The 24,153-nt window shown below is 33.3% G+C and overlaps 1 protein-coding gene across 4 annotated transcripts; it reads right to left on the bottom strand.

Annotated features, from left to right (window-relative positions):
- Nucleotides 1–1,835: 1,835 nt before the first annotated feature.
- LOC128159917 (beta-1,3-galactosyltransferase 5-like) lies at nucleotides 1,836–24,153 on the bottom strand. Of its 4 annotated transcripts, none has more exons than XM_052823140.1 (2): nucleotides 24,061–24,153; nucleotides 1,836–3,364 (listed from the first exon to the last, which is right to left on the bottom strand). In XM_052823140.1, exons 1-2 carry the CDS (start codon nucleotides 24,136–24,138, stop codon nucleotides 2,303–2,305), a joined length of 1,140 nt encoding a protein of 379 aa, XP_052679100.1. In that variant the 5' UTR covers nucleotides 24,139–24,153; the 3' UTR covers nucleotides 1,836–2,302. The 4 variants fall into 4 exon arrangements, with proteins under 4 accessions (XP_052679100.1, XP_052679102.1, XP_052679103.1 ...); XM_052823142.1 differs by lacking the exon at nucleotides 24,061–24,153 and adding an exon at nucleotides 18,255–18,520 and having other exon boundaries at nucleotides 1,840–3,364; XM_052823143.1 differs by lacking the exon at nucleotides 24,061–24,153 and adding an exon at nucleotides 8,811–9,115 and having other exon boundaries at nucleotides 1,840–3,364.

Below are 24,153 nucleotides of genomic sequence, written 5' to 3'. Positions count from 1 at the left end.
AGGTACAATATTACACACAGGGCCCAAATGAACTGCTTTTTGTGTAAAACCAGTTTTTTGGAGACGAAATCCATTCATATTAATGTGTCCATGTGTCCAGTATTTATTGAATACCCTAAAAAATATATTTAAAAGTATTTCTACGAGAAACTATCGGTGTTTAAACAAAATTTTAAAGATATATGTAACATCGGCAAACATATTTACTTTTGTATGAAATAAATAACCAATATCTGTAATTAACTTTTGTTGTTGTTCTTTTGATTGCATGTTTCCCTTTACTTGTCATATTTCCTATTTATGTATGTACAAGGATCGCCTGTAAAACACCCACTTCTGTACTTCACTGTGCTTTTTAGTTGTAATTTGTATGCTCTGATAAGCTGCAAGCTTACAGAAATAAAGAATGAAATGAAAGATAAATCTACCATAAAGCCATTCGAACTTAATTGGATTTGACCACGCCCGACCAAAATTACCACCTCATACCGGTAATACTCGGAGAATGATTGCCTTATTCCTTAAAAAAACAACACAGTGCCTCGTATAGACGGGTATCATAGCACCTCTTTGTCTCTACATGGGGACGACGGTTTTAGGAAAAGATTACTGCACTTAACAGCTGCTTAAGAACATGTGATATCAACATATTAACTGCAACTCTACTTAATTGCGTTAAATAAAAGTATGTTGTTACCAAGTACAAATTTGTATTCATAGGCATCACTATTTCTTGAATCTCCATACGATAATGAGGACGCCCACTTTCATACTGACTTCATACATAGTCTGCGCATGTTTGCCTTTTGTTCTCCGTTTAACAGTAGTTGTATATTTGCTTTATCAAAGTTTTGTCAAAGGGAGATTAATAGACGAACATGTGCTCACGGTTTAAATGAAAAAAAAATGCTTCTTCTTACTTTTTTTTCTCTGTTGTAACCGCAAGGGTTGATGCATGTTGAATATTATAATTTACCACGTGATTTCTCACCTCAGGTAACTAAGTGAATGCAAAATTCTATCAAGTGACGTGTAAGGTAGCACGTTTTGTGCTAACTAGGAAAATGTTTTCGAACACGTCCTCTGTATGCTTACATGGGCGCGTGGTTTAATTGTTGAAACCACAATAGTATACTTGTACCATTATATAGAATCGATAGGGTTATATGGTGAAAGAGTGATCACATAAAATTTTATACATGGCATTGTTATTTATGCTAGTCTAACTTTAGTATTATTCTGATAATGGAAGCTCCACCTCTCATGCATATATGTTTGATCAAGGGCAGATAAGCGAAAATTCTCCTTTTGTCAAACGTTGTATTTATAAGAGAAAAACATAGAATGAGCTTATTGTATCAGTCTAAAATCATAATTCGTGTTGGAAATTGACTAGACTCTTTAATAAATCTTACAACAGAGATGTTAGGTTAAGAAATAAAAGCAACAGAAGCGACCGAAAAAGGCCCAAAACCCGGCGCTGAGTGCAGTTATTCTTTGTAAGACTTTTCTTAGCTTTACTGTTAAAATATCGAAATACCATGATTTTAAAATATTTGTGCACATGACCCCATAATATGAGACAACAGTTAGAAAAATGTGGTCAACTGAGTTGATATTAAAAGTCGGATAGTATCCCATTGATCGATTTAAAGTGAATGGCTCCGAACGTGAGACGTTCATCACTAATATCATAGGTTATCGCGTGGCCTAATATTGTTTTCCTTATTTTTTTTTTCAAATCCCATAAGAAAAAGTAAAACGATTGTAAACAAAACAAAAAAAAAAATAAATGAGTGTGAAAAATTGAACAAAAACATAAAAACAAAACACATATATATAGAGACAACCCGTGTTATCCTTTAATTAAAAAATCAATAAAAAGGTACAAATAGTTTTTATACTCTCTCTCTCTTCTCTCTCTCTCTCTCTCTCTCTCTCTCTCTCTCTCTCTCTCTCTCTCTGACAGACACACGTGCAAGACTTTTTTTCTTAAAATATAGATATTCTTCCAAAAAAAATTAGATTCTACAACTAATGTGCAATATTTTAAAAATGAAAACGTATATAGAGCTATATACACATTAAATTTTTTTCTTTAAAAATGGTTTTAAAAGCCTTTGATATTTAAAAGCCCTTAAAAGCAGGTAATTCCAATAAATTAGCTAAGAATTACTTATTACTCCGTAACATTTTGAACAGTTCGATAATACACGTATTGCGTATCTAAACAAATGAACGATCACCCGTGATAGGGCTTCAAGCAGTTAGAGAATATTGCGTATATGAGCAATGCGGATGATCATCCGTGAAAGAAATCAAGAATTGTAGCGATCAAGTAATTATCCCGAAATCGACATTTGGCATTTGGGTCATTTAATTCAGACCACATTCTGACCATTTCGTCCGGATAATAATGATGGCCCACCATGTAATCTCTAAAACTGACCCCACACGGGCTTCTGTCCCGGTAACTACAAGAAAACTCCTTATGACCAATTTCGCGCGCTCCTATCTTCTCTCTGGCCAGTCCTGTTATAAAAATATCCTCAATAAAGAAGTACGGCACATCGAATGTCGCCCGGTACAGTTTGGATATGATGTCCCCCGTGATGAGGTACGCTGGTCCTGTTATATACACGGGGTAGGTATCAGCGCTGTATTGTTCACGTGTCACGTGCCATTTGAACAAAAAGAACCTAACGGGAGCATTTTTACTTTCCTCGCATCCTATAATAGAATTGACGGGTTTGTTGTTCTCTAGATCCAACAGGAGTCTACGAACGTTGAAAAATATATCATCGTCTACTTTAATAAGGTATTTCACTTTACTGCAAAACGTGTGAGCCCATTTCAATATTGCAATGGATTTGTACGTCAATTTATCGTAGGCTTCTGTTACATTTGCAATTAGAATATCGTTGTAGATGACTTGCTCTAGATTTATGCTCTCCTGAACAGCTTGATCACGTGGTATACCCAACACAAATATTACTCGAACACTCTTATCGCTCACAGACACAGAGCCCCAGGATTCACGAATCGCTGCCCGATGTTTGAAATTAGTACATTCACTGTTAACCATAATCAACAAAGTCACCGATAGTCCGCCGTCTTCACATGGTTTCAAGGTGACTGCCTTGGTGGGCTCCTTTTGGTGTAAAGCTTTCTTAATGGCGGTGTTTGACCACGCTAGTGTAGTGTCTTTGGTTGTTGTTTTTACGGAATTTTGCAGAATATACAAAGTTGACAGTAGAAATAAAACGGTCACTTTTAATAATGTTGCGTATGTTAATGATCGATTTTGGAAATAACGTACTTTTCTCCTCAGCCTGGCCAGGTAGGCACATATGGATGGATTCATCTACAATGAATATTGAAATGTAAAATAAAAAATAATCGTAAGCTAATTCTAACAACCTCACAAGACCCAGAGGCCTCACGGATGGTCCAACAATTTATCTCAACAAGTATAATCTTCTGTGGTTTCATCAATATCTGAAGCCATCAATTTTCGTAGATTTTGTAAAAATCACACTTTCAATCAAGGATGCGTAAATTCGTGGTTAGTGATCCTATCAATAGAATATGGTATTGGAAATTGTGGATCAACTCAACAACGAAATTCACGAAAATTGGTAGCCAACAAATATTGATAAAACCCCAGATATTATTTAACGGAACGTTTCACAAGATGCTAATTTCTAACGAATCATACAATTAGTATCAATTACGAAATTCTAAGTATTGTCACAGTACTGGTTTTTATTTAAAAACCAAATGTACATCAATATTTGCAAATATCAGTTTTGAAATGTAAATAAAATTCAATATCTAAAAGGCACTGTAACAGTATTTTGCAGTGCTTGGGGAAACACATCGAAGGTATGAGCATTACGGGACAATAAAATTCCATCCAAAATTAAGTCCATTCCACCTTCACATAAGCATTAATTGTTTGCTAGGCTCTAGCTGAATGTCACTTCTGTAGCGACATTGCTGCATTCGATAAATTTTTGTTCTAAAATATACAAAAACATTTCAGAAACTAACTCATTGTCTCAATCTTGTCATGCGCGGATCTAGAGGGGGGGTCGGGGGGGTCCCGACCCCCCCTGGAAAATGAAAATTTATTAAATTTACATAGTAAAATTATCGCGAAAATATGCCTCGGACCCCCCCCCCCCCCCCTGGCAAACACAATTATCCTTCGGACCCCCCCTGGAAAAATTTTCTGGATCCGCGCATGCTTGTATATGCTGTATGGAGGTTAATAGTGTTTAAAAGTCCAAACACGTGAACATGTAAATCTGAATAATTATGTAATCGTGTTGGTTTGTAAGCCTGGGTAGGACTGTGTGTATGATTATGAATGAAGAAAATATCACTAAAAACTCTTTATCGTTACACAGGGATGGGACAAGAGCCCCCCCCCCCCCCCCCCAAAAAAAATGCATAGGGTCGGCCGGTTAATTAAATTACTGAGCTGAGTTATCACTTAGTACAACTGACTATCTAAAGAATTAGTTTTTAGAATTTTATTTTTGATTTAGACTAAACATGAGAAGTGGCAGCCCCCTCCCATTCACCCCCCCCCCAAAAAAAAATTAAATTAAAAATTGCAAAAATAGAAGTCAGGGTTTGATACATTAAGGCTTAGCACATGCACAAAACAACACTATTGTTATTTTTTTTGCTGAATGTTGTATACTGATGTGCCTTGCTTTACAAGTAGCTAGAGCTGTGACGTTTGAGTGTTGTGTAGTCCCTAAAACTAATCATCGGAAAAGCAAGCGTTGATTTCATTGATTATTTAATCAACAAGTTGCTGTGCAATCACAAAAAAATCAACAAACGTTAATGTTCTTTCTAAGCAATGAGGCAAGAGTCAACTCACCGAGAAAATTCGAGTTCCGTTTAGCAGACGAAATCTCATTGAATTTTTTTCTTGTACATTCTTTATAAAGCGTCATTTGAAAAAGCGTCTTCAGGATTCTCGTGTACAATTTCTTTTTAAAATGATTGATCATTTTGATTCAAAGTTTATTATTATAAAGTCTAATTTTAATAAAATTTTTGTTAGTAATGGGGCGTTTTTTGAAATATTGTTGATTTTAATTGCTTAATGTCAGTGTATGTACCTACGTTTTTATATAGATATTTTTAAAAAAAAACCGTCAGTTACATCATCGGCTGCTTTTGGGTAACGGTAGCGCTTTGGGCTTTTAAATGTAATGATTTGGGGGTCCAGAGATTATCGATACAATGCCGACTTCCTCAGTAAAATGTAGATTTTCAGTTCGTTAATTAAAATTTCCCGGTGGGCTTTACAGTTTTAAGGTCACTTTTGAACATGCACTGGTTACTATAAAGCAGCTACTTAGTTTTGAACAATTCAGTACTGTCAATACAGCTTATATTTTTCATACATATATAAGATTTCTATGATTTAAACTTTATCAGTTTATACCATCAAATTTGTCTGCCCCACCTGTTCCTTATTTTCAGAAATATCCAATTTTCAAACAAAGTCATTTTGATATTTTTAATTCTCGATATATATACATACATTTTCCTGCAAAATATTACCAAATTTCTTTACGATTCGTATATATAATTCTAACTTACTCAAGAATTTTAAAATCACTTTAAAATTTCTTATAATTATTTCAGAAGCCATGGAGTTTTTAAACCCTATGCCGCTCAAAATATATTCACCCCTTTCGGATTTTTTTTATGCGTCTCTTATTTAGAAAAGAGTACGTATCCAACGAAATTCCTTTTCATTCATACTTTATTTCTTCCTTGATAATGAAGATACATACAAGTTATAAATTCTCAGAAAATACATCAAATTATAATGAAAAGGGTGAAAAGAAAAAAAAAATGACTTACAAAAAAATATATGCATAAAATATACTTGATTGTATACTGCACTATTCAATCACACAATCACATGCCAAATTGTTTTAGTCATACATGTAATAGATATTAGACTTATCTTTCTGTAGTAAAAGATAACCCTTATAGTAACCTTGGAATCTATATTACAGAAAATAACGCATTCGTAACACCGGCGCCAATTGTTACATATACATGAACATTTTTTGATCCAGTTTCAAACAGACCTCAATATATATATATATTTTTTATATTATCGATCCAAAGACATTAATACCGTTTATAAATAGCAGATTATAACAGTTAAACTACATGAATATCACTGTTTATTTTGTTTTCCTGCAGTTAACATTTTCCATATTAGGTCATGTCTATTTTAAAAACTTGTAGACTTTACATTTGTCAATATGTATCATTTCAGATGTGCTATTTCCGAGCATGACGATACAAATATGCAGAAACTACAGTTTGAAAATGTGCAAAATTGAAGGCCACTAACACACACACAAAAAAAAAACAAGCTGCAAATTGTGCATCATTCCACAAAGTAAGATTAAGAAAATGCAGAGTCAACTCTATGTGTTGATGCCCGCGTTCAGTAGGTTACGCGATCATAATTACACACATTCATGCCCAGACCCAGTGACAAACTAACACGATTACATATTCGGATTTACAAGTTTACAGGTCTGGGTTTTTGAACACGATTACTCTACATAATTCTGACGATCAGGAATTTCAAGCTGTAGCATAAATGAAGCCTTGGGGGTTGGGGTAGAAGGGTAACACCCCCCCCCCCCCTTTGAAAAATTATACTACTAATTGATCCATCTTTCTCAAATTGAAATGCGGAAAATAAATATCATTTTAAAATTGTGAAATCATAATTTGCATCCTTTATTTACAGAGCGATAAATACATGTACTTTAACCTCTTATGTACAGTTTCCTTGTAATGTTTTGAGATACTAGTATACAAAGATACATTTAATGCAATAAGCATTGATAATACGACAATGAAGGACAATCTCAAGCTGATTGGTCCGATTCTTTTAGTTAATTAAGAAGGCTTATCAATAAATTTTCCATACATATCAGTTATCTCTGAAAGTCACAGACTTTAACCTAGTTACACCAGCAAAATCGGTCTTCTCTCGAAGATAGAAATTTTCGAAATGAATAAAAATAATTTCAGTATGGCAAAACATATAAATATAGTTCATACGTAGATATTTACATCCACGATATATATAAGTATGATTCCCCTTGTTTCTTACTGAAATAAATTGTAATTCAAATGCAGCTCTATAGAAACTGACAGGACTTAAATCTACACGATCCAGTTCTAACCAGTTTATCGATCGATCGAAACTTTCAGCAACCTATAAAGAAAAATCATGGACTGCACGAAATAATCATGATTTTGTCAGACTCATTTCCTACATGTGTGTGTGTGTATATATATATATATATATATATATATATATATATATATATATATATATATATATATATATATATATATATATATATATATATATATATATATAATCAAAAAAGAAAAAGAAAATGAACAGTTCCAAAGTTTCTATTCACTAGCGCTTTCTGGATTTACATCCTTCTTCAGGTGAACGTACATAAGTTATGAAATTGTTTTCCTTAGAAAACTTCTAAGGAAAACAATTTCATAACTTATGTACGTTCACCTGAAGAAGGATGTAAATCCAGAAAGCGCTAGTGAATAGAAACTTTGGAACTGTTCATTTTCTTTTTCTTTTTTGATTATTTATACTGTGTGATATCACCTTTCACTCATTTTGGATTATATATATATATATATATATATATATATATATATATATATATATATATATATATATATATATATATATATGTCTATTTTGCCATTTCTTTTATCTAACGTACTGATGTACATGAACAATTATTTATAGTTACTTCAACTTACTTTTTACGGTCAGTTTATTAATTTGTAATAAGAAAGAGTTAAATATAAACCCCAAAAATGTGTTCTTTTATGATTCATGCGGGTTAAAAAGGTACCGATCATTACAGATTTCTGGCAATGTCGCTACCTTCATACACCGCATGAATCACAGAAGTTTAAAAGAACGTACCGTTAGGTATTGTACCCCGATTGCTTGGCTTTATATGAACCAGTCCATATATTATATATCGATTGCAAGATATCTAACTTGAGGTATTTGTGGAAAAGTAATGAAATATACACAGGTTTACTTTTGATTTGCATTAACGACTTTTTTAAACACAAAGCTTGCGGCAAACTCGCGTTGTTGTTTTTTTTTTGTTTTTGTTTTTTTTTTTTTTCGAAAATTTCAAAGCCGGTCACAGTAATATCCGGCCCGACGCCTCAAGCCACCTGAATTTGTAATGGTATGCATTATAGATGATATAAAATATCTTTTAGTTTTATTCAAGAAAATTTACGTTTTTAGATTTAGATTTTTTTGAAAATAATCAACATGTACTCTCATTAAGTCATAAGAAAACACTTACATTAAAAATAAATTGCACATTATCATTTTGAATGGTATACATTATGATAATGACATAATGCCATTAAATAATGAAAACATCCGATTGCCACATGATGTATCATTGACCAGCATTTTTTAACACAATGTAGAACTTATTATCAAGTACTATAGTAAGTAACTGTTGAACTTTGCCAAAATAACCCGGCCACTTGGCAATCTAATTAAAATCTGCTGTTCCGATACGCGACCCTCTAGAAGCAGTAGCGTATGATCAGATCAGCTGATTTCAATCAGACTGCGTATCAGAACGGCTGATGATAATTTTAATAACAGTGAACTTAGACCTGTATACCAGACATCATTCAACGTGTAAGAAACGACAGATGAGACTTACATTCTTTCTAAGTGTCCTCTCCCTTCTGAACAAGAGCACGGCGCAAGTACAGACAAATGTCAAGGTCACATAAGCTGTCAGTCTAGGTCGGTTTTAAGTCACAATTAACATGCGAATAGAATATATATACCGTTGAGAAAGCCCTATAATCGTACAAGGACTTTACGGTTTGTATTAAAATGTAATCTTGCTAACTTCCTTTAATTGAAGAGAGACACAGATGCATCCATAAATTATCTCACACAAACACAGGGATTGACTAACTTTAGAGAATTCTACGCCTAGCAGTCACAAGCACAGGCTCAAATTGTTACTTCCCGTAAGTCCTTATATAATGTGTGAACAGATGAATTCTTAAGTGCTAAATTGTTTATAATATATATATAGCTTGCTTGTTTCCAAAATACAAATGGGTGAGATCCGAAAGATTCTGCATTGGGCACTCCTGTTATCATTTTTATTCATGTTTGTAATTTTAACACTTTATTTATGAAATCTGATTACGCGTCAATTCACATTGCACTCACTTGTAACAAACATTTTACCGCCATGCATGGATCCATGATTTTTTTTCAGGGGTTGGGATCGGAAGTGGGGTGGGTCTTTATGTAATTATGTTTGCCAGGGGGTCCGAGGCCTAACATTGGTAATTTTACTAATATAATTAAATTTGAATGATCCAGGGAGAATTTGGGTCCCTATCCGCCCCTTCTAGATCCGCACATGATCACATGGAATCAAACAGACGGGAGTTCATATAGCAGGCATGATGAAAAAAGAAATCAATGAAAAGACGACTTTGTAATGGAGAAAGTTTCCCACTACAGGCAGCAAAAAGCTCATATTTAAGAGGTCTCTGGTTGTGGCCATTTTTAGACTGTATATTGATCTCTTTCAGAAGAGGAACTTTGTATGAATATACAGCAAAACACTCAAATTCCAAAGCTAAAATTCGGTGAAATTTTTCTCTACTAAATAATAGTTCATAGCTTGGCAAATCCTATCAAAAAAATTGAAGGTAGATCTGGTGGGTAGGTTGTTGACCATCTAGCCTCCTTGAATGGGAGGAGTGTTTAAATCACAATAATTTACCAAGAATATTAATGCAGGGTCCAGTTAGAAAGGCCTTGTCAATGACAGAGCTTTTTAATGACTGAATTTTATAAGCTGCCAAGAGCCCGTTATGTCAATACATGTAAGCGTAATCGACAAATGTTTAATGTTGAACCTAAACAAAAACGACCATGGTTTACTGCTAAATGTAAACGATTTTATCTATAATATTTATCATAAACCGCTAGCTGACTTTAACAAATGTAAGTCTGTAGAAAATAAGAAATTAAAAAAAAAAACAGCCAAAAGGAAATACATTTGTACCTGTACAAATTATTTGGACAAAAGAAAAACAAGAGGAAACATCTTAATTGAGAAGGAAGTACGCTCAAAACAATCAGGAAATCAAATAATGAAATGTTGTTCTTGAAAAGCAGGAAGAACAATGTTAATGGTAACACCGCCTTTAAGATGGCTCCCAACACCTTCAGATAGTTTCTCAAATCAGCAGAAAATTATTTCATTATGATAAATACTCACATCATGATGCGAAATTATGTATGTCAAATAGGCTAGAAAATATGCAATTCTGTTTTGTTTTTTAATCATGATTTTAAAAAATGAACAAAAGCCCCGGGCAGATTCAGACACGTGATCTGCGGTTCACAAGCCTGGTATTAAAACTACGAAGATAATATTGTTCAACCAAATCAATTATTATATATGCAATTTCGCGAATCATTTAAATGGCCATCTTAATACGTTTGCATTGCATTAATAAATAGTGATATTCATCTTCAACTTGATTTGAAGAACAAAACTTGAAAAGTATCTCTTGTAAATCTGCACCCTAAAATCTATCAGTTACTTCCCTTTGAATTTAATTCATGGCTGTTAATGACTTACAGTATTGTAAGCGGCCCTAATTTTAGCATGAGTTACACAATGGGCATTTAGGTGATTATCCGTATTGTTAGAATTATGGAAAGTAATGTATGTGTATTTTGATGATACTTCTAAACCATACCTAAACATTCTATTCCGTCTTGGTGGTAATAATTTATTATCTTATTCATCTGCCAATGTTTTCCCCGAAATAACAATACACAATGAAAACAATTTGAACAATATTTGTCAAAAGGAAACTCTTTCTTTTTTTCTTTTTTTTTTTGACACGTCCGGTTTTGTTCTGTTTTTAGTTGAGTTGAACATGTTGTATTGACTATTAAATGTCAAAAGGATTGAACACAAATTCTAAAAACTTGGATATTCCTCTCCTTGTTGTACGTAATATATTACAATGCCACACAGTTTACATTGATAATAATTATAGATTTTTTAATTTTATTCATACTGGACTTCGTCATAATTGTGTACTAAATAGTGAACTATTTCGTTGTAATATTATTAATAGTCCACTCTGATCACGTGGTAAGCTCGAAGAGACTTATCATTATTTTTTCACTTGTACCAAATATAAAGAGTCCAGAAATATTCTGCTTGATAATTTTTCAATATTGTAAAGAAGATGGGTGGATAAGGCGTGTAAAATGCCCATACGCGATCGGACAGGCTACTGAAAAATTAAAGTATTAATAAATCTGATGGTTTTTTTTAAAATCATTTAAAACAATATATGTTTAACGAATCATTGATTTTTAACCTATAAGTATGTTCAATACTTGGAATATGTTGACTCAAACAGGCGTGTACATATCAAAACGTGCAAATACTGTCATTTTTTAGAACTCCAAGGCATTTTCTTTCATAGAGTGGGTCTGTGCTCCATATTTTTCTCATAGTCTAATTAAGGTCTATTGGAAAACAAACCGATTTCAATCAACAAAAATGTGGAGAGATGGCCCACTATACATTAAAAATATCATTTTGTATCCCAACAACTGAACGTTTTGAAAAAATAGTACAAGTCCGGTAGTTCTTCACCTTAGTCACACATAATATTTAAAAAGCGCACTTTGTTGTGTCTAAAATGGCTCAGTGGTTAGAGTACCTGGCATGAGCTAACCTTATATATCAAGGGTTTTTATATTACGGGTTCGATACCACCAAATTTTCCGACAAATTTTTTTTTTTCTTATTTATTGTTAAATATATCAAAAACTGACTACAGTTAGAAATTTTGCTTTTGCAAAGCTCTATTACAATATATTTGAAAAGATTTAATTGGGGGAAAATAAATTTAAAATTGTATTTCACTACTAAACCGAATGGGCATTTGCGCCATTTTATTCCCTCATCTTCTTTAAATATTGTTGAAACTCATGTCCTACTTTGTAGCGACAACGCAGTCAGTGTCAGCGAAAACAAACATTTGTTTTCTTTACTTTGTCGTTATATAAAGACACCAAAAGATTCAGTTGATGTTTGTTCACCATTGAAAAATTTATATATAATTGTCATGATCTGTTGACCTAACATGCTGTGTATACATTATTTGTATTGTATTGGGAGAGGGTGGTCTAAGTTTTTAAACTTGTGCCCAATCCCATTTGTAATTTTGTACAATATAAATATGTTCAAATCAAAACAATAATAGAAATAAAATACTTAATTTAAATGTTGTAATACTGTGAACATCTAGAATAAGAATTAAGCTCAATAAGAAAATTATGCAAATACATTTAAATAATTTAGTTAAATCTTCCACCCTGTGAACTTCTTTCAATATTTTTACATTTTCATCATAAGACAAACATTTGTCACCCCATAGTATTGAAAGTACATACATTTTATTCAACAAGTTCAACGATAAAAGATTATACATTTTAAAATGACTGTCTTAATAATGAATATTTTTACACATGAAAAACAAGTGATGCGCATCTTCTAAAATTCCACATGAATACATCGATGAAGATCAGAATTAAGAATTTACAATTATGCCTTAATGTTATATGAATAATGTTTAATAATCTTTCATTAAAGAAGAAATATTTAGGAGGCTTTGTAAAACCGCTCTGTACTTTTAATCAACTTAATGAGGTAGCTTCCTTTGTGTTAGTACTCAGACTATCCCACTTACGAATGGTGTTAGGAAAAAAAAACGACTAGCTAAAAACTTCATATCTACATCTAGGCAAAGAATAATTTGAGGAAATTCTAGTATTGATGTGGAAAGTGGAATTTCTAATTCCAGGAGTTATATCTTTTAGATAGGAAGGAAAAAAGTTGATTATAAATGAGGAAAATAGTAGATAATGGTTTCCTCTTATTATTAATGGTTCCCATCCTGTTTCCAAATATAGAGAATTTCTTGAAGCTGTGACTGAAAGACCTGTAACTATCCTTTCTGTTGTTTTTTTTTCAAGTTGAAAGTATAAAGATCACTCTGAAAAAAGTTCCCCATTTCATAAAGGAAATCTAACTCAACTAAACTTGATATTCAAATGACAAAGAAATGTTTTTGGTATGGTTTTTTGTTTTTTTATAAAATCTCTTCAAAAGAAGCCCGAGTGCGGCTGGAATGAATGACTCAATGCAGAACAAGATCACTGGTGCATAAGTTACATAGTCAATTAATGTAATAGAATATCTTTTTCTGGTTTAGGTGAATGGATGGCTTAGTTACTAGAAACGGACCACTGAACATGAAGAACAAGGTGAATACTACCTATATTTGAGGCCACTTTGCATTCATATCAACTTTTTAAAAAGTTAAAAAAAATAAAATAATAAATAAATAAGTAAATTGATGAATAGGTTTAAAAATAAATAATAGATCTACCCTGATTTGTTAAGTTTTGTGTTTTATATTCGACGAATTTGAATTTTCCCTTTCCAAGAAAATGGCGAGGGTTGGGTAAAAAAAACAACCCACAGAAACAGCCACTTAGATCTAAATGTACTCGTATTTTGTTATCATTGTAACGTCTTACAAATTTAAGATTTAAAAAAATTACTTCCGAATAAAACTTGCAGTTAGGCATATTGACAGACTCTTGTGATGAGAAAAACGGGGGGAAACAGCGGAAGAGAGAGAAGAATAAGAGGACATGCATCTTGTCTGGTGAAGAAGCAAACGGAAGAAGCTCAGAGGAAGAGAGAGGAGGTGAAGAAGACGTGGGGTTGGTCTGGTGAGGCGGCAAAACGGGAGAAGTACAGAGGAAGAGAAAGGAGGTTTAAAAAAAAATGTGGAGAGTAAAAATGTCGCTAGCACATGCCATGAAAGACGTTACCACGCTTTTAGTGTTAAGTTATTGATTATTGAATAAAACCATTGAACAGCACTGTACAAGAGTTCAATGTACATGTACGATATTTACAAATAGGGGCGAAAACGTACAGAATGCAGCTTCATTATATGAGTCAAACACGATATGACAGAAACGACACAATTTTAAAAGATAAGGATAGGAAAGGATAAACGATTTTCAGGATTGATGTTTAAAACTTTATTAAACGATCTTCACACATAACCTAATAAATTCATAATTTGATGGTAAAAAAAAACCCGTAGGTAACAGAATCTCGTTTTTATATAAACGAAATACTGAGCATGGCCAAAATCTACCGATTGGTTAGTGCGTCATCAATTCATATGGCATTTAATTTCAGAAATCAAATATAAAGTTGTATGTCGCTTCCATGCATGTATGAATAAACTAGGCCATTTAGTGCTAAATATTGATTATAAATGAACCCTGTATGCAGGGTGTGCAAGATGTGTTTGCAAGGAACAGAAAAAACTTGAATCAGTTATGCCTTCAATTGGCTAGGATACTTAGTGTCTAGTCATTGGAACAGAGTGTTACCTTGGCTAACCATGCAATCTATAGCAAGGTCTGCAGGTATTTACACGGCACTCTTTCGCTAAATGCAGTTTGGGTATTTGAAAATAGTTCATTACTAAGCAACAGATGAGCATATATTATAAACCGTAAATTGAACTATACCCTTCTAATTTAGAAAGGTTAATGTCTGATAAAGTCATTAAATAGCATTATATACATGTTATTAAACAGTGCATTTTGAATTTTAAAAACAATGACTGAAACTGTATTATTCCTGTGCTATATTTTAAAAAAGCTTATCAATATTTATGGACATGCATTTATTTTTAGTAAATTCACAATATTTTTATTGCTTATAGGAATCCATGTCCAAAGGAAAATTCTACCTGTGTCCATGAACGCTTCCGTAACTTATGTAATTGTAATAATATTGCACGGGGATGCATTTCATTCCATTTTAGAATGTAAGTTAAGCATTATGCAATTTACTTATCCACCTTTAGCTAAAGATTACTAACCTACCGTTAATACTGAAAAGTTTTGTGAAATTGACATGTTGTAAATTTTTGAATTTAAATTAAGATTTTAAAATTTACTACATAACAAAATTATGACTTCAAATACAGCTAGGTAACATTTATAAATCTGTGTATGTTTATTTCATAAATTAATCAAGTTGTTCGTTCACCCCATCTACTTTTTTACCCTTACAATGATAGCATATATTTATTTAAATGTGTTATTTTTGTTCATGTAGCTCTATGATTTTGAGCGATATAAAATGAACTTAACAGCCCCTTTAGAGGACCCCATAATTTCATAAAATAATATAAATGTAGGTGTTTGTACTAGAAACCGTGCTGGGCATAAGCGTTCTCGAATTACAAAGTATGCCTTTAATTAGGTCGCCATTGTCCTGACCCAGTTAGCAACTCCACTGCCGGTATTTGTATTCCATTGTCACGGCATGTCTATATATTTTCGCCATTCTGACACTTGAATTGATTATATATTCAATGTATTTCGTAATGGAAAGTCATGCATGCTTTTATAGTCTATAGTCTATCAAAGATCCGTGGCTGTTTATATCGTTAACAGACAGACGGTAACTTCATAATATATCAAGCTTCTCCCTGAGATATATCTACAGCCATATCTACAGCCTAATTCATAAACGAAAAAGACGTGGATCACTCGCTGAAAATAGTAAAATAAAATGCTTGGGGGGGGGGGGGGGGGCATAAAGACCATCAGATTAATATTAAAAAAGTGCAGCATACCGGTCAACTTGCTAAATCATGGACCTCATGAAATAACCCTATGTGACACTAGATTCTGTACATGCCAAGACCACGGGCATCATACAACTGTATACAAATTATTCTATATCTGACAATATTATGAAGCATCAATTTAAGTCGAGGAATTTTTCTCTACGTGTAAGTAGATTTATACAAATAACTCACCTTTCAACCTTTCGACCACAGGAGCTACAATCTTACGTCCAGTATAAACGAACTTTTGTCCCAATTTGTCACGGATGGTTCAGTTAAGCTTTAAAAAGCAAAGTAACGTTGGCTCTATACACAGGGATATTTAAACTGTGATCATGTGTCAATATTGACTGTGGAAATAGACCAAACCCGTGGCCAATGGGCCATATCGCTAACCTCTGCAAGGATGTCCACTTGACCCCATGACGCCTCTCTCTCTCTCTCTCTCTCTCTCTCTCTCTCTCTCTCTCTCTCTCTGGCATGGCTAATTTAAGTTCAGATTGACACCTGTACCGAGTCTCGGGATAGTCCTTCAAATTTTATGTATGCTACTTTGGAAAAATCCTCATTCGCTTGTCGCGGTTCAGGATATCTATGTGTTTGTCCCGCTTCAATTCTGCAGCTCGATCGATATTCTTTCTACTTTATGAATCTCCAAATTTATTAATTGCAATGAATAATTAGAAGTATGTTCGAGCTGCAAAATTTACATCATGGTGTCATTAATTAAACAATGGATTGAATCCCCCTTGAACCATTGTATTGTATCATTTGTGTACAAACATAATATGTAGACATTTTTTTTTAAATCACAACCTCAAATCAGTTTGGGGGTGTACGTATATAGCAATGGACATGGCGGTGTTTATAGCAATGTAGATATGTATTACAATCACAAAATGAAGATGAGAAAATTAATATTATTCTTGGTAAAAACATCTATTTAAATATCAAGCCTAGTAAATTCTCAAGGGAGAAGTTTTAAAAACTGAGGTTTTAGTACACGCATGATGTTTAAAGCTTGCAGAAACTTCAAACTATCTAATAATTAATATTCTTTCACAGATCAATGGACATGGGGAAAGGTTGAAGACGCATATCACTATTTTTTCTCATTAAATGAATATGTTGGAACCAAAGACGAGTATTTGAAACATAAAACTGCTCTCTTTGGTGATTCATGCGGAATATGAAGGTGGCACTATTACAGAAAAAAAAATATATAACCCTTGTTAGCGATTTAGGTTTTCATTATGCAATGTTTGGCTGTTTTTATAGAGCTATGAATTAATTATAATTTTCGAAATAAACAGAGGAAATCGTACTCGGTAGATGTGAATATTTAAATTTTTTGGAGCATTGGCGATTTTAAATATTGTTGATACAAATATTTTGCTCTGGGGAGTCGACAAACTTAGTAATACTGTGAATGTCAGATCACTCGTTTTCCTTAGTTTACATTTTTATTTTTTTAAAAACCCAAAAGATTGCGTGTTTAGATTTGCACCATGTGCTATCGGAAACTTTATTTTAGATCATTTTGAATCATTATATACACATAAATGACATTTTATTTGCATGTGAAAATTTTGTATGTAAATTATTGTATAGGAAGAAGGCTACATATAAGTTTTAGAACTTGTGCCCGATCCCATTGCAATCATATTACAATAAAAAAAAAAGTTCATACCAAACCCCAGATTAATGTTTAATATATTCTATTATCGGGATTCTTTTACTATAATATAGGCAAATGTAAATTTGGATAATGTAACCTCCCCCCCCCCCCCCCCCCCCCCCCCACACACACACACTTGTGGTCCCCCTTTATCCAAATTATAGATGAGTTTCCTTTTATATCTTACATGTACATTAACTGTAACACACTCACACACGTACTCAGAGAGAGAGAGAGAGAGAGAGAGAGAGAGAGAGAGAGAGATGGTGTATGGGATTTGTATACTAGTCTATTTCAATGCTTTACGAGAATTAGAACTGAAAAAATTCAAAATTTAAAGCTCATATTTCACAACCAATGTCCATAACAAATTATACAATGGAACTCGGCATACATGTGTACCTTGGTCGATACATCAGTAACATCGTTGGCAACCCAAGCAGCCGGGATTCCGAATGCATACAAATTAGTGTTCGTCGTATTTTTTTAAAGATATGTTAACTCTTCATATACGTATTTTTTTTAAACTAAAACACAAACACAAGGGCACTTGATTTGTTTGTTTAAGCATCCCACTCACAAAAACTCGAGAAGGTTTCCTGTTTCGATCGATTTCATAATGGACGTGCGTGAGCCGATTTCTAGTCAGTTAAATTGTTGCAGATAATGGTTAAGTTAAAAACCATACCTGAGTATATAAGTAAATATGTCCTGTTGGTTACTACATGTACTGTTGCCCTCGTTCCTCAGCATTCTAACCCACTGGTCTTTAAAATGACTGGATGGTGTACCGACATATAATGATATCGGCCAATCAATAGCGTGACTGGGAATTATCCTAATTCACACACGGGTAAACAATATCCTTATGGCACACCGATCTATAACTATGCAGTCCGGTTCATTCAGTAGAACTAAGCCATCAAATTTTGTCAATAACTTCACCATTTTAGGGCGTGCATTTTAATAGATTAGATAAGAATTTGAAAGGTGCGCTGGTTGATAAAGATAACTGTAATACGATTGAGTATAAATGATATTAGGAACAGGGAATGTTCAAATGGTTTGCGAATTCAGAAAAAAGGATCAAGTAAATCTAATTTTCTAATCTAATCTTAATTGCAGTTTAAAGGGGCATGGTCACGATTTTGGTCATGGTCACGATTTTGGTCAAATATTTAATTTTCAGTTTATAGCCGGTCTCTGCTGAAAGCAGAGTCCTGGCTTTTGGCAGGCAAATCGCCAATGTTACTATAAATAGCACAACTTCAAAAGTAAACAAAAAACCAAAAACAGCGTCAAAGTAAAAGCTTCCGCTATACCAAATAGTTACACAAAGAGCCACGTTTTGGCAAAAGTATTGGCATTTTGTTTCTTTTTTTAATTTCGAGAGAATTGTCTATCTTTTTTAGTTTTCTTATTAATAACGTGTTTTAAAAACATGACTATGCATATTGGACACATACAATGCGCATGAATTTCCATGAACTACTTTGCTGCGCGTTGAAGAAATGGGGATTGAATATAAAACGCTTGTTGCAAAATTCAAGGCAGCAACTGTTGAACTTTTTTCTATTAGACATACATATTTTTGTTTATAGCCGCTTACAAAATTTAGTCGCTCTCTGACGCTTTGCCGACATTAAAAGTATGAGAGAGGGAAAGCGAGAGAGAGAGAGAAAGAGAGATTTTCAGTCTTTACAACACAATATGCACAAAGACGCGACAAAGAGCCCGGCTTTCAGTACTTCAGTACTTTGATTATTATTTGCAATGCTTTAGGAATGGATTTTTTAATGATCAAATGAAGTTTTGGTGCCAGTCGTTGAGTTTTAAGCAAGATTACAGGGCTCACATTTCTTCGTTATGTAAACAAGGCTCGTGCCCTCTTTTGTTTACATAGGTCGGATATACCGGTAAAAAATCTTTTTCAAGTTGGTTTGTCTATCTTATCATTCGTTTTAAGCATAAATAGACACTTCCTTACGACTAATACATTAATTTTAGGTCTAAAACTTGAATTTTAACTTCAACATTCAAAATGTAAACAAATTTAAGCTTTGTTTACAAAGCGAGGAATTGTAAGCTCTGTAACTTGTTTATAACTCATGAAATGACACTCAAATTGTGGTTGCCTATTGAATATGCCTTACTGAAGCATTGTAAAGCATTAAAATCAAACAAATAATTTTTGACCAAAATCGTGACCATGCCCCTTTAAAGCTATATATATCGTATATATAAGCAAATCCAACTCAAACGATTCATGGTGGGGAGGGGAGCATATCTTATTTTATTTTTTTTTTGGTAATACTATGACCGGTAGAAATACACAAGTCGGTGTATCAAATAATAATTTATTAACGATCCAAACTTGTCGTTTCTACACGATCTATGCAGCCGGCATGGACAATACAAGGTCCAGTCTCCATTTATTTTTTTATTCATTTTATTTATTCTCATATTGTATAAAACAACATAGAGAAAATATACAATACATACAATATTAAACAAAAAGCAAGAGTGTATACTGTACACATCAACCTGGAGAGTTGACTCTCTTATTAATGATATTGATGAATTTACATAAGTTATTAATAACAGCTAATTTTTTACATGAAAATAATTCAAAAAATTTGAAAGCATTTGGTCGTCTAAAATACATTGATGGTAAATAAGCTTTTCTATATTCTTTCAATTCTGGACATATCATGATATAGTGATATTCGTCGCCAATGTTATTTTTACATAAATTACAAAATCGTTGATTTCTAGGTACATTGTTCCATCTGCCTGTCTCAATTGGCAGTTTATGGTTGCTTGTTCTAAATCTAACTAATGTAGTAATGTTATTCATATAAGCACCAGGGTTTATGTAATATCTAGGTACAAAAGTGTTATTGGTAAACAAGTTATAGATCAATCCTTTACTAGATGCGTTACAATCAGAGACCCATTTTTGTTGAAATTGGTCAATCAAAGTTTGCTTAGCAACATTTAAAATCCATTTTTCATTTTCTACATTATGCGTCAACCAGACATAGCTTAGACCACATTCATGTAAAATATTCTGTATACATTCAACCCATTTGAAATTATAATTATTGATTTGTGTTAGGCTATGTAAAAAACTATACAATATATATGACAATTTTGATTCTTTACCTTTCAACAATCTTATCCAAAAATTCAACATTCTAATTTTTGCTTTCACACACAATGGATATCTAGCAAGTTCACCGTAGATCATAAAATTTGGTGTGGACGTCTTAAGACTAAGTATAAGTTTACAAAATTTAAGATGCAATTTTTCAATGATACATAAATTTTCAAAACCCCACAATTCAGAACCATACAGTAAAATTGGAACAACCATTTTGTCGAACATATCAAGTTGACAATCAATCGATAGATTTAATTCTCTTGACTTTTTAATTATTGCGTACATAGCTCTGGTAGCTCTAGTCACTACATATTTCCTAGTACTGTAGAAAGAGCCTGTTCTTGAAAAGATAACTCCTAAATATTTAAATTCCTTAACGATTTCTATTTCGTTACCATTGTATAAAAATGATACATTTGAGGTTTGTCTACCTTTGCCAAAAATAATAATTTTAGTTTTCTCAACATTCACTCCAGCTGACGATCATTGTGGATAACCACTAATTTATAGGTAAAACATACATACAGGTGTAAATAAATAGAGTTACTCTTGACACATACAATAATTAATTTAAAGGATTACTCAAGATATATAATTAGTTCAATAACAGGTGACATCTTAATGTTCGGCGGTGAAGGTCTAATAAGAACTAATTAGCACTAAATTAAAGAAACAATATGTCACTCTAAATAAGTGTTTCTCACACGGTGACAACACTTTATAAGATATTCACATGCAAACAGCTCAACTCTAAATCGCACTTAAAGGGTCGCTCATGTGTATTATATATGGGATGGGATCTCATCCTGTATAAAAATTATCAATTTTTTAAAAAAAGTAGGCCTACCGGAAATTGCGTATTGCCATCTCTTTGATTAAAACGGGTACAATGGAGCGTTATTTAGGGGCAAACACTTGCTGTGGGTATTACTGTCTTATTACAGCATCTAGTTTGGTTTACTATTGATTTTGGTATTGATATTTGGATTGGGAATAATTTGGTACATGGTAATAAGTATTTAAGGAAAAAAGGAACCATTCTTTGAGTATTATGAACTATAGTTATAACTTTGGTCGGGGCGTGATCAAAGCCAATAAAGCCCGAATGGCTTTATAACAGATTTTATTACTCCACGACCGAAATTATCACCTCATAATATTCAAAGAATGATCCTTATTATACAATTTTCAGCAATTGTACGAGTAATAATTGAAAACCCCGCTAGCGCCCCAACAATAAGTCAATTGAATTTATTTGAATGTATAGTACAAAATCGATTCGTAATGTTATCAGTGACAAAGACAGTTGAAAATGTAAATATTTCATTACAGCATCGTACATGTATTAATATTGTATCTTAAAAAATAAAATATACATCACGACTTTTCAAAATAGTCATGTTGTATATTTCATTTTGTTAAATATTTTATATCAAGAAGGACAGTAGTAATCTGCTTCATATCGCACAATTAGGTGTCTCAGTATAGACATTTCCCCGTCTTCGCGATCGAAGACTTGGTTCGATCTCAAAAGAACTTGCCTCTTGAGACTTCGGGTCCCCGAAGACCTGGATCCCGGTTACCCAGGTTTCCCGCGAGCGGGGTACTCCCCGGAAAGGTGGTTAGTGTAAACCATAGTTTATTATGAATACAACGTACAACATATACAATGATACATAATTAGGCAAGGATTCGGAAACATGTAAACACTTATATTAATCCGTTTCCTTAAATATAATTTACAAATTATAAATCATTGAAGTGCCCAGGTTGGAATGTCTTTGTAATCACGTTTATGAAAAATTTACGTCTAAATTAAACAAACAATGTGTATGAAAAAAATACGTTATGGGGAAAAATAAGTTGTAGGGTGAGTAAGATAACAGAAATGATGTAGGATGTGTGAGAAATGTTTATTTTTGAAAACGTTTTGATGTCCGAAATAAATTTGTGAACTGCTTTGAAAATTGTTTCATTATTTGCTGAAGAAAGATTTGTATCCCCATATCATAATATGTTGACGTCGGCATGGAAAGGTATAGTATCCAAGTGCCACATTCTTGCATTGGTATATAGGGGGCATTCAAGAAGATAGTGTTCGTTAGTTTCGGGTGTGCAGAGTGGATTATAAACTATATTGCGACAGAAAAGGTGATGTTTTAAAGTGCTGCATTTAAGTCTAAGCCAGGTATGAAGAATCTGATCTCTACGATGACCGAAATAATAGTAGTTGGGAATTATATTTTTGGTCTGCAGTTTGCGCTTGTTTGATAGGGAAGGATTTTGTTTCGTCGCAGAAAAGAGATTATTCCAGAGTTTGGTTGTAGATGAAAGGCATGAGTTTTGGTAGTACATTGTGTTGCATTTGACCTGAGTGATATGTTCTGTATTTCTTGTAGGATAATTGTGAGTATCGCTACCTCTCGGGGGGATTAGGCTGGTGAGGTAAGGTGGTGCAAGACCGTGAACTTTTTTGTGATGCTGCAAAATCTTATGGTTGCGACGCCTACTTTGAAGGGTTTCCCATCCCGTTTCTTTGTAAAGATCTTGGATTCTGCTTAACTTAGTTGCTCCTGTGATGATTCTGGCTGCTTCAATATTAATGGGTTCTACCTTTTGTGCTAGTTCAGCTGTAGTATTATCCCAGCTGACGTCGGCATACTCAAGAATTGGTCGAATGTACGAAAAATAAGGAGTTTCTAATGATTTACGGTTACGCTCATACTTGTGTTTTCTTAAGATTTGTAGACGTGAGGAGGCTTTTCTAACTACTAGTATATCATCTATGTGCAATGCCCACTGTTCGTTGTTTGAGAAGTTTAATTTAAGATGTTTATCCGTAGACACTACTTGTATTAGATTTCCATTAAAGTATAAATTCGGATGTTGATTCCTGTGGGGGCTAGAGAAGATGCTTGAGTTTCTGATAGACAACATCTATGTAGTTTTTGGAAATCAAGACTTCCAACAATCTGTTGGAATTCCCATGGGTACCAATTGTGCCCCATTGTTTGCACTTCTATTTTTGTATTCTTATGAAGCAAAATTTATTCAAAAACTTGTAAGTGAATAAAATTGATCACTCGTTGTGGCCTTCAACGCAACATTCAGGTATATCGACGACGTATTACTAGTATCAATTAACAATTGATATTTTCATATACTTACGTCGACTCGATATATCCCAGTGAACTTGAAATAAAAGATACGACAGAGTCTGCGACATCTGTTTTATATTTGGATATTTTACTGGACGTGGACAGTGATGGTAACCTAACAACAAAACTTTATGATAAACGCGATGACTTCAATTTTGCTATAGTCAACTTACCTTACTTATGTAGCAATATACCTTCATCACCTGCATATGGTGTTTTTGTTTCTCAGTTGATTCAATACGCAAGGGCATGCTCTTCGTATGAAC

The sequence above is a fragment of the Crassostrea angulata genome, chromosome 8 (genome assembly GCF_025612915.1).
Source record: "Crassostrea angulata isolate pt1a10 chromosome 8, ASM2561291v2, whole genome shotgun sequence".
Lineage (NCBI taxonomy): Eukaryota > Metazoa > Mollusca > Bivalvia > Ostreida > Ostreidae > Magallana > Magallana angulata.
Note: the sequence above shows the minus strand (reverse complement) of the source record. Positions and strands in the feature narration are given on the sequence as shown.

Coding starts and splice junctions, on each gene's coding strand:
- LOC128159917 (XM_052823140.1), bottom strand. CDS start 24,138: ATGCCCTTGCGTATTGAATCAACTGAGAAACAAAAACACCATATGCAG. Junction 3,365..24,060: donor TATATTGCTACATAAGTAAG/GTAAGTTGACTA, acceptor TATTCATTGTAG/ATGAATCCATCCATATGTGC.